Raw genomic sequence first — 11,277 nt, forward strand, 5'->3', positions numbered from 1 at the left:
ACTGCGAGAAATATTATTTGAAGTTGGGATCCAGAACGCTCCTGGCGCTCTGTTTTCGGCAACTTTCAGCCGCTCTGGTTTTAGGTGTGAGAGTGGTATCAGAAGAGAGAATCTGAGCAACCTTCCCCCCGCACAAGTGTCGACAAATTGACAGGGTCCAAATCACGATTTAGTGCAGCTGGGGCATTCCGTGCACTTCGTCTCTGCGTTGTTCGCTTCTTTCGTCCGAACAGAGGTTCGGGGGAATTTATCCGGACAACAGGAGCGGACAGGCGGACTTCGCCTCAGGATCTCGAAGCGTTCCGAAGGGCCTTTTCAGACTCCCGCCGAAAGGGCAGTAGTCTCGGTGTTACCGAAACCGTAGTACGGTCAAGTCACTGACGACAGAAAGCTCGAAAGCGAGGCGTTGTAAGCGCCGGGAAAAAAGCCAGGAACTGTCCTGCCTTAGTGGGAGTGTCACAAAGACGACACCAACTGGGTGATACGCGGGGTTGCTACTGAAGCTCACACACTGAATACCCAAACTCACGTGCGTAGCAACTTTACCTACGGATATAGAGCCATCTCGTTCCCCCGACGCACGAGACAGGTCACTGAAAGATAAAACCACAGTGGGCTAGACTTTAGAGTGCCTATGAAGCTGCCCAGAGACGAGTCTCAGGTGTTTCCTTAGTCCCATCTCCCTGTTACTCCGCACCAGGTGGTGTATGGAACACTGCGAGCCGTGCCGCGGCCGGGCCATCTCACAGACGGGAAACACGGTACCGCCCAGCGGCTCAGCTACGAAGTGCACTAGGCGGCGCCCGGGGCCTAAGTCCGTTCTCGCACGACTGTACACCAACACGCGCGAATGCAACGGCGCGCTTGCCACGATAAAGACAGACTTCCGCCTCAGTTCGGAAGAAACCTTCACTCAGCATACCACCTGTAGGACGCGCCTCGCGGGTGTCTCTGGCAGGCAACGGAAACGGGTGAACCACCGATAATTCTGTTCTCGTATGTCAGACGCGGGGAAGCCTCGCTTCATGCGCCGGTCATCCAGTTCTCTCAGTTTTCCTTCTTTTTTCCTCTTCTGCTTGTCACAACCTTCCACTCCCCGCCGCCATCGTCGTTGTCGGTAGGTTCATTTTCTACGGCGAGGGGTACGTTCGCGTGTGCTGTTGGGCTGGCCGTCTGTACTGAAGAGCTTGTTCCCGCCTGACCGGGTTTCCTTTGCTTCTTGGGGACGCCGGTACCGTCGGCAGCCGTGGACTGCACTGCATCGGACGGTTCCACAACTGCTCCCTTCTTCTTCGCTCGCGACCGGGATTTTCCTGCCTGAGAGGAAAAGGCAGGAAGGCACCCTGCCCGACGTTCAGCAGAGTGACTTTTGCTTGTTATAGCCCAACCGGCCACCAGTCCAAAAGTCTTCGCACATAGTGTGAAGTCACCAACGCAAACACCGTACCACCTCCGTTCTTCCCTACTCGGTCTGACCGTCAGCAGGTTCTACCTGCCCTCTAGATCACTGACTCGGTTAGACGCGAACCGGGTTGTATTCGGGTGCAAGTCAAGGGATTCACGAGCCTTAGCTCACCTTCTTCGCAATACTACGGGGGGTATTGCGGTACTGGAAATACGAAAGGCAGACGACGGCGAAAAAAGCAAGGAAGAGCCTATGCAGACAAACAGCAAAGAACCAGAGCCAAAGGTACCGAAACCCGGAGCACGCTGCACAGATATGCACGGCGGACGGCTGTGTTTCCGGGACGGTTTGTGGTAGGCTCCCGACAGCGGTCATCGCCAGATCCTACTGTCTGGTCTGCGGACATGCTTACATGAGAGTGACACAGATGGGATCGCCCCTTCGAACTTCGTTGACGACGTAACCGGTCATCGAAAATGCTCCTTCCCAGACGCGGGCGACCCACGGAGGCAACGCTATCCCAGGTGACGGGGCGCTGCCAATTCCCGCCTTTTCCATGGCGAGGTGTCTTGTTCAAGACGTTCGATGTCGGCGGAACCCTTCTCCAAAGCTAAGCCCCCGTACAGCGGACCAAGCACATGTCAGGATACGGTACGACGGCGAAAGAGTCAACGCAATGGGCCAGCCAGAAAGCAGTCCCGCGGTATAACAGAACCGCTCTACTGCCCCCCCGGTGGTCCTTTTTACAACGAGGCGGCGCAAGTTTGAACGCCAACAGGGGGAAGCAGAAGCAGCCCGTTGTAAGCGCAGAAGTGGCGGTCCGTGGGAGAGGTACCGGATGGTTGGCGGCCAAAAAGACCACGGTACTGAAGCAGGGGAAAGCCGAGTTCCCGTCAGTGCCGGGGGCCACGACAGTCTTTACCGGCAGCCGCCACGTCTTTATATAAACTGCCCTTGGTGACGCAAGATGGAAGTAGAATACACAACAACGCTCTGCTCACTTAAGCGACCACATCAAAATATGTTGCCGGGGTGGCAGGCGTTGCAGGCCCTCCACACCCGTGCCGCCAGCACCCGCGGCCGTTACAGCAATTTAACGAGAGAAACGAGAGGTATGATTCTTAGGCTGCCCAAACCGAAGAAGTTCCGCAATGAAGCAATCCTGTCACCTGAACATCGTAAGTCCTTCCGTACGCACCGCAAAACGCGGCCACATACGACGAACTGCAAAGGGCTTGGGAGGAAACCAAACAGAAACGCTAACGCTGGAAGATCGTGGAAGAATCATCCGGTCTCTGTGGACTTCCGGGTCTTGCAATACTGAGTTTATTATTGGTGACTTCCCCACTTTACATCAGCCACTCAGGCTACCCTGGTAGGCCGCGGTCACTGTTCAGGCCTGGGTCCTCGACAACCCCGACGCCGGCTACAGGCGGCGTCTGTCACGGGTGAGAGTGTGCTACTCGCGTAAGCTAGCGGAATGGTGTTGCTCGCAGTGACCTTAGCGTGCTATCCGCTGATCCCAGTGGCAAGGGTCAAGTCTAAACTGGAATTCGTGTTTCTAGGACTGCTGGGAGAGTGAAGATGCTCTATTTTAAGTTTATGACCTCCTCCGGAGAAGCGCGTTCACGACGATCATAGCTGGACGCGTACGCCGACGGCCGCATGGTCATGACAGACCCCAACAGAACCCACTCGCGTAACACCCCCACGCGAGAGTGTCTTGACTCGCCGGTGACCACCGTCGCGCCGCCGCGCCGCCGTGGCTGCTCGACCGTTGAGCTAAGACCGATCTGAGTAACAGGCAGGCAGCCTGCGCTGCGCGGAGTGATGCAGGAGGCGCTTGAAAACCTAACGAGCATACCAAGTAGGAAGATATTGCTCTTCGTGTCTTGACATTGTCCTTTACTTATGGCACTCTTACATTGCCAGTTTGTGAAGCCGCGAACTCGCTTCTCCCGTGAAAATATTCCCGGTTGAGAGATTGTGTTCTTCATGTGAGAGTAGTTGTCTGCAACCTCACCCGAGCTCGCTGGCTGTCTTGTGAGCAGTGGCCACGAGCGCAGTCAAGATACCACCGTCCAGTTCCTATGTCTTCAGGTCGGTTTCTTCGGCGTGAGCCATCAGAACTGTCCGAGAACCTATCCGTGAAGCTCAATGGTCGGAAAATCGACCAGCAGAGCGACCTTCTTCGGATCAGGCACCGACCCAACAGGTGATGATCACCGTGTCTTAGCGCATTCTGCTAGGCGCCAAGCCCCGTCCAGACGACTGGTGACTGTGTCACGGGTTGACACTGTCCTTCCCGTTCCGGCGGAAGCGCTACCGACTTTTTATGTGCGAATCTCTATCACCGTCCTTCTCCCCTTTCTCATGCTAGCTCTACAAAGTCCAGGTCAACTGAATATCAGACACCGCTGCCTGCCAAGACTTTGGTCGCTGTCATCTCGGACTGTGTCTTCACAAAGCAGAAGCTTGATTCAGTCCAGCTGTCCAGGAGGTAGTGCCGCGTACTTCTTTGAAGGAGCTGGTTTCCTCAAGGTCTCTCCAGCGAATACAGGCGCTTCCGTGCGCTTGCCTTCACTTCCCTTCTGGCAGAAGTGACTGCGCCTGCCTTGCGGATAGCTCAACTATGTCTTCATTTGTCGGGACAGACACTCATCCTCCCAAACGACGAGGTGTCGGGTGTCGAGTTTTCCTTTGATTGTACGAGCAGTCTCTCAAAGCGAAGCCGAGTCGGCCTGCCACGTGGAAGACTTCCCTGCAAACTCCGTATCAGTCGTAACTGGACCTAGAAAGGTTTTTTCCGCCAGCGCAACTGGTGTATCAGGTCGTGAAGCCTGTGTTCGTAACTGTTTTTCCTAAGTCGAGCCACGTCACCACCTTTGACCCACTCCACGTCCAGCGCTCACATCCTCAGAGAAGAAGCAGTTTTCTCCCTCCAGGACAAAAGTCCATAGAAAACCGGTTCGAAGCAAACAGAGGCCTTTCCGTCTCAACCGTTGACGATCGGAAAAACCACCCTTGCCAGTCGATGAACTCGACAGTGAGACAAGCCATCTCTATTATAGGACGTCCGAGCCGTGTACGGCAGTTCCGTGAAAGCCACTTCAGTGGTCGGCTCTGTCATCTTCCATAAGCCATAGATGGGAGAGCAACTGGGAAGAAGTTTGGCTGAAGACCGTGCAGATTGAAGCCGTGGCCGATTCTTCAGTCGACTAGATATCACATCGAGATGGACACCACCAAGATTGATTCGTGCCTCGGAGAGGCTTCTACTCCCCTGGCAACTGAGAGGTCTATTGGAGGAGGGGCCCTTGGGGACAGCCGGAGCACAGTAGCTAGTGCGAGCCCATCCGATGATGAATTTGCTTCTTCGGGCAAGACATCATCTGAAACGGCTTCTCTGACTAGCGAGACTGTGGCGACACTGTCATCTCCAGGCATGGCGATGATGATCACTTCCCCTTTACCTACGAATGCGCACAAAGCAGCCGCATTCACGCCATCTTCTGCCACCGCACTTGTAGTAGCCTCGAAGCAATCCCCCGCAGAAGACAGTGAAGGTGAAACGACTGGACTCACATCATCAACCGGAGGAAGCAATTCTGTCACTAGCAGCTTGGAGAACCTCACCTCACCTGCAGAGATCACCAGTGATGGGACACTCAAATGGAATAGTGTGTACTGCAAACACTTTCTCTTTGGGAGGTGTGCTCGTCGTCGTTGCCGATTTTTACATGGAGATGCTGAGGTGGTACAAGAACAACGACGCTTGCTAGAGCTGGCAACTGCAGCGGCAGCTGCAGCTGCGAATGAAAATAACGGCTCTGGAGGCGTGACGGAGACCAGTAGAGAGATCAAGTACATGTCGACCCCCCTGAAGAATAATAATTCCCCTGGAGGGAACCGTATGAACAGGCCTGGCAAAGGAGGAGGAGCATCTGCTGCTGGGGGTGGAACCATGCTTATCCGAAGAGAAGAAAAACTTGACTTCTCAGGTAGGCACAGAAAAACCCATCACCTTACATTGACCATCACCTTCCATCTTTTTTTTTNNTTGGGGGGGGGGGGGATCTAAGTTTGGTAGACAGAAGACGACGGGTGATTCTTCATTAGATGCATGATTTGTCTTCGTTGCTCTGGTGTTTGGCGTACCTACCTGCAGGCCAGCCTAATCATCACAATATCGGCAACGGCCGCGTTACTTACGCCCCTCAAAGACGGGGCTCTTTTGGAGCGGCACCTTCTTGCAAATACTTCAACTACCCTCCGCCATGCAAGTAAGTGTAGTGCGTGTACGTGTGTGTGTCATCTTTGCCTTGCCGGGCTAGATCTGTCGCAGCAGCCCATGTGGGACTTGAAAGAATGTTCAGAAGAATTCTCCACCTACGTGTATAGATGATAGATAGATTTCACACAAACTGTTAATGGGTGCCCTATCTTATGGCGTGCTTCTCCCTACTATTACTGGGACGGTCTTGTCTGTGTGATGCGTTTGTTGTGACTTGACTTACAGCCGTCCAGATTCGATCAGTACCACTCCCATGTATGGAAACAATAATGATGGAGATCGACGAAGGATTATGGTAAGTCTTGAAAAACGAAGTTAGGCAAGAGGAAACTATCTATCCATGAAGAATCATTTCCTCCATCAGTTTGCATTTCTGAACGTGCTTCATGGCTGTTGTACATACACCGGATACATGTACCTCTGTAGGGTAAATACGTATATCTGGAGCACCTGGGGTATCCCTATGTCTTCTTTGCTTTTTCAGAACCATCAATCACGTGTCGGAGGAGGCGGGGGAGGTCCGAACAACAACATGTGGCAGAACAACAACAGCTGTCCTTCACCACCACCTGGACATTATCATGGGTCGCCTCATCGTAGCAGCAACTTTCTTTATTCATCGGATTATAACGACTGCATGTCTTCATGGACGACGAATGTCCCACCACCACCAGCCTCGGATCCATGCTCAGTGCCTTCCTTTATGCGTTCGTCTCAAAGGGGGGCACCAAACATGTCCATGCCACCTCCGCGTCAGCCTCAAGATTTACGGGGTACAGATTATCAACTCCGTCTACTCCCAGGAGGTTTCAACAGCCAACCACTTAATGGGATGTCTTCAAGCAATACCCAGCAGTTTGGGCAAGAGAGAGAGGCTACGATATCCTCATCCTTATGTACGAATCCTCTAAGGACAGAAAGACCGAACTTGGCAAGCGCAAGTGCCGCAGCAGCAAGTGCCGCAGCACAGGCAGCCGAACAGCTTGCTGCACAAGGCAGAGGCCAGTCGGTCCAATCAGGGAACCGGCAAGCTAAGACAGCTACGATCACATCGGATATTCGGTTTGTACAGGCCGCCGAATCGTTATCTGAGAGGTATAATATGCCCTTTGTGAGCGTGTATCTACCAGGACAAGGCTATGTACTTCAATTCATTGAGACAGGAGGCGTCACAACACAAAGTCCTGCAGCTGCGACTGCGCCAGGAGCTCAACATTCATCATCACAAATGGAAGCAAAGAGGGCCCCTAATCACCCATCAGACTCTTTGAATGGATCGTCTGCATTTTTGCCCTTCTTTTCACCTCGTCCTGGAGATCATGACGATCAGAACGAGCGTGGGGGAGGGAGTACAGGATCATCCCCTCTTTCGGCATTAGCAGGGCTACTAGAATTAGACTTTTTCTCGAGACCCGAGACAAGACAGGATCCGTGTTTGGCTACGGCTGGCATGCCTCTTGGTATTGTCGAGAAGATCCCATCGGTCCTTGATGGGAATCAGGGCTCACTGTCCAGTAGTGGAGAACTTTCAAATGGGACTGCTGCGATTTCCTCATCTTCCTTTGGTGGTGTTACTCGACCAGTAAGCGGTTCTCGAGATTCAACTCCGGCACGGTCCTGGTTAGATGTCCTGAAGCAGCCTCCACCTACTTTACCTAAGGGCAAGAAGATGGACATGGAGATAAATGGGAGTAAAAGTAGACATGAAAAGAGTCTTGTTGAGGAAGATCCATGGCCAGAGTTGTCTCGCCAGCTTGTTGGGACAGATGAACAACATCTGAAAGATGCACAACAATCGACAAGGAATCCTGCAACCAAGGGGGTAGGTAGTGGAGGAGATGAAGAAGCAGTCCTTGATATGCAGACTTCTTCGGAGGGTTTCCTCACAAAGAGTTCTCGAATGACAGCCCGAGATAATGTAGATGTCTTCCAATTCTTAACCTCGGAGGGGAGCCAAAGACAACAACAGCTACAGCTATCATCATCATGCCATGGAGGGTTTATCAGCGAGAAAGATTATCATAGTAATGACAATAACCTATCTTCGGCAGATCGGGAGTTCTTTAATGGTGATCTAGGTGAACCCCAGTCAAGAGGCACAGGAGGACTCCTCCAGCAAGAAGAACCTAAGACACTCCAAGGACAGATGACAGCAGCTCTGACTCAATCAAGTAGTACTCATCCTACGACTTCTTCTGAAGCGAAAGCCTTTTCACTAGGATCCTTTGCATGGTTATCCGATCTAGGTGTCTCAACATCTTGTACAGATGTTTCTGGATTCGAAGACTCTACCACATCGTTCCCCGGACGAATCCAGGCCAATGAGACGATCGCTAGTAGCGAGGAGATAGGAGGAGGAAGTACAACTACCACCACCCATACGAATGTTAACATGACGTCTCATGATCCATCATTGAATGGTATGACGTGGTCTGTGGGGGGAGGCCCCCCCACCACATTGACACCAAGGATGAGAGAAGTAGGGGGGCCATCGTCGACGAATGGAATGATGATGAAGAGTAAAGTGATTACAAAGACATTATGCCCGAGTCTTGTTGTTTCGGCATTTCAACCGTGTACTCCTCGTCCTGATGATGGGGAAGTGACAGGCGAAGCTAATAGTAGTCATGGTCACGGAATGAGTGTGGGATCAGAGAGCTTACGTTTCGGAGAGAGTCTACTGGGGGGGGGAAGTTCGAGAAGAAATAGTAGGGGAGAGACAAGCAGTCTGGGTGAAGGAGGTGGAGATGTATCTATCGAGGGAGACCATGATTCGACGAGTATGTCGCCAACAGCGGCCCTGATTGCATCTATATGGCACGGTGCAGGTTTGGAAGAGGATGAGGAAGAACATCATCCGTGTGAGGTGTTGATCACCAAGGCTAAACAGCTTGATAGTGAAAGTAATGCCCCCACAAGAAGATGTCATGATACTCTATTTGGAATGTAGGGGTTGAGAGAGAGAGAGAGGAGAGGAGCCGGGGCCGCGTGCCTCGTGTGTGTGTCTGGGCCGGACTTCCTCGTTGCAAGGACGGAGAGACGGCAAGAATGTCAGGGGGTAAAAGAGAGAAAGAGAAAGGAAGAAGGAGAAGGAGTAGCGAGATGGAGGGCCGCCGTACGGAAGCGTCGATGGAATGGGTCTGACGAGTGACGTTCGTCATGTGGGTGGAAGTACAAGGGCAGCAATAGCCGGGGTGTAAAGTACGCAACCGAAGACGACTCAAATAACAAGAGACATCCTGCGACTTGTATATACATATGGATATGCTCATACAGGGAGAGATCGTCCATTATACATACCTACACCTACCGTACAAGTTCTTTATATCATGGATTTGTGTGCCCTTTGTGTTTTTGGCCGTTAGTCTCTTACGCCGTCCGCAGATCGTTTGTTTTGATGTATTTTTCTATGCGGTGTATGGCGAGTTTCGGAGAGCTAGCTAGGGCGTTTGTCTTGTGTGTGTCTAGTCGTAGTAGAAAGTGTTGTCGTTATCGTCATATTCCGAGATAGATAGATATATCTACCATTATCGACCTCAACATTCACAAAACGTATATTATGCGCACAGACGTACGGATTTTTGCCCAGCGACTTCATCTATCAAATGATCTATCTGGTTGGTGTTTCACAAACCTGACACATCATCTTCCTCAGTCATTGCTCGTGGCCGTTTCCCCCCCCTTGATATGACTCCTCTACCACCCCCTACCATTATTACTACTACCGACGTCTCCTTGGAGACAGCAGCCGTGTATTGAGATAAGGAGGATGTTATTTTTCTGGTATTTTTTTTTGGTCAAGGGTTTTGACTTTCACGAAGTGAAATGACAGGCATATATAGATGGAGGAGACGGTTGTTTTTTGCGGAGGTATACAGAGAAGGGTGGAGTGTGTTTCCCATCTCAAGATTCCGCATAAAAAAGAAATGAATCCGTCTTTTCAGTTTAAAATTTAGGAAGTTATGATTAGGTTTCTGTTGCTCTATCCTGAGTTGCCTCCCGAACAACGACAACAGCAGCCCCCCTAGCAGGAAGAGGAGGTGGAGAGGTGGTGGTTCTTTATGCATTTCTTTTGCATAAATGGATTGACGGATGTTGATCAATCACATCAAGAATGGCCACCACAGAAAGTTGGGCGAGAGCCGCGGTGTCCGGGAAAAAGAAGAAAGAAGAGAGTCCTCATGTCTTTGCCTTCCGACATTCGGCTTTTGGATGGATGGGTGCATGAATTGTCTCTATGGTCTAGAGAAAAATGAGAAGTTCGGTGGTGTCGATTGAATGATGATCATGAACATTATCATGGTGTAGAACGGATGATTCCTGTCACTTATCTTCCTTTTTTTTTGTCGAGTGATTGAATGGGAGGTGAAGTGTTGGGCGTTATTTGGGTGCATAGTTTTGGAGACGAATGGATGGAAAGGGGGAATGAACGACGTCTTAGCGCCGTTCTTTTAAGGAGATCTGCGGTCCGAAACGGAGTCCATTTAAAAATATGTCTGGAGAGGTGATAGATATTGGTTCTTTCTCTTTTTGTGATCCCCTCCGGATAATGTACGATGAATTCATAGACCATATAGATGGGTGATGCAATTATAATACGAACGTCGAAGGTGCAGAGATAAAGACGTTTGTTAATGTGATCATACGTCTCCCTCCGCGCCTCTGTGTGTGTTCATATTCTTCGTTCGTTGAAATGTGTATGGCTGTATGGCATGCGTAGCTGTTGGAAGAGAGGAAAAAAACTGAAACTTCCATTGTCTTTTTGGCCTGTCCCCGCTGAATGTCTTTTGCTGTTGTCTACCAGCAAGTGACATTTGGTGCAGAGTGGACAGCAAATGATGTGTTCATGATGTCAGTTAACATATCTCGATCATAAGAGAAAGATGATTACCGATCTCGCATCCTATGAACTCCAAGGAAAAAAAAAGTGATGGAAGGAGGCGAACCATGGGCATCTGATGATTCAAACTCTGAAGCGGAAGATGAATAGATTACATGATAGCCTCACGAAACCCGTGAGAGAACCTTCACTTTGATCAACAGTGATAAGAGACCGTGCGAATCTTCATCCGACACTGTATAGTAGAATGGATAGGATAAGTGGAACACTTGCTTTTTCTTAGCGTCGTACACAGACACGCTGGTGTAGATGATGCTGACTCGTAGTCATTCTTTGTTTACTCACCCCCATATCTCAGCTTTGACGTCAAAGTCATTCATTCTTTACTAACAAAGGCTTTTTGTCAAAAGCACTGTAGGCCGGCAGGGATAACAAGGGGGAGGGTGGCATTGGATCTAAAAAGAAGGAATCACGGTATCTGCCCGAGACGTAGAGCTGAGCTCCCGAGTTCAACCTAGACGCAACCAAATCGGATAGGGACGCGGCCTCGTCATTGTCTTACGTAAGTAGACTGCATTGAGTGTTTAGATTACCCTCTGACACCGAGAGAGGCCCGATGAAAGCATAGATATGTTTGAAGGAAATGAGTGTGTATGGCAAATAGAATCAACACCAGTCGTCGCAGCGCTACTTCCTGCAACAGTACACTTTTGTCTTCAGTGAGAGATGGCGATCCGG

General features: G+C 50.8%; 2 protein-coding genes across 2 annotated transcripts; one reads left to right on the forward strand and one right to left on the reverse strand.

The window, feature by feature from the left end:
• Positions 1-503: 503 nt before the first annotated feature.
• CSUI_001921 (uncharacterized protein) lies at positions 504-3,019 on the reverse strand. The gene is made up of 3 exons (XM_068062124.1): positions 1,818-3,019; positions 1,577-1,609; positions 504-1,317 (listed from the first exon to the last, which is right to left on the reverse strand). Exons 1-3 carry the CDS (start codon positions 1,961-1,963, stop codon positions 1,131-1,133), a joined length of 366 nt encoding a protein of 121 aa, XP_067925901.1. The 5' UTR covers positions 1,964-3,019; the 3' UTR covers positions 504-1,130.
• Positions 3,020-3,258: 239 nt separating this feature from the next.
• Positions 3,259-10,594, forward strand: CSUI_001922 (zinc finger protein). The gene is made up of 4 exons (XM_068062125.1): positions 3,259-5,406; positions 5,574-5,688; positions 5,925-5,994; positions 6,184-10,594. Exons 1-4 carry the CDS (start codon positions 4,641-4,643, stop codon positions 8,647-8,649), a joined length of 3,417 nt encoding a protein of 1,138 aa, XP_067925902.1. The 5' UTR covers positions 3,259-4,640; the 3' UTR covers positions 8,650-10,594.
• Positions 10,595-11,277: the final 683 nt, after the last annotated feature.

Source organism: Cystoisospora suis, assembly GCF_002600585.1.
Source record: "Cystoisospora suis strain Wien I chromosome Unknown contig_793, whole genome shotgun sequence".
Taxonomy (NCBI): Eukaryota; Apicomplexa; class Conoidasida; order Eucoccidiorida; family Sarcocystidae; genus Cystoisospora; species Cystoisospora suis.

Coding starts and splice junctions, on each gene's coding strand:
- CSUI_001922 (XM_068062125.1), top strand. CDS start 4,641: ATGGACACCACCAAGATTGATTCGTGCCTCGGAGAGGCTTCTACTCCC. Junction 5,689..5,924: donor AACTACCCTCCGCCATGCAA/GTAAGTGTAGTG, acceptor CTTGACTTACAG/CCGTCCAGATTCGATCAGTA. Junction 5,995..6,183: donor GAGATCGACGAAGGATTATG/GTAAGTCTTGAA, acceptor TTGCTTTTTCAG/AACCATCAATCACGTGTCGG.
- CSUI_001921 (XM_068062124.1), bottom strand. CDS start 1,963: ATGGAAAAGGCGGGAATTGGCAGCGCCCCGTCACCTGGGATAGCGTTG. Junction 1,610..1,817: donor CCCATCTGTGTCACTCTCAT/GTAAGCATGTCC, acceptor TCGTATTTCCAG/TACCGCAATACCCCCCGTAG. Junction 1,318..1,576: donor CCCGTAGTATTGCGAAGAAG/GTGAGCTAAGGC, acceptor TTTTCCTCTCAG/GCAGGAAAATCCCGGTCGCG.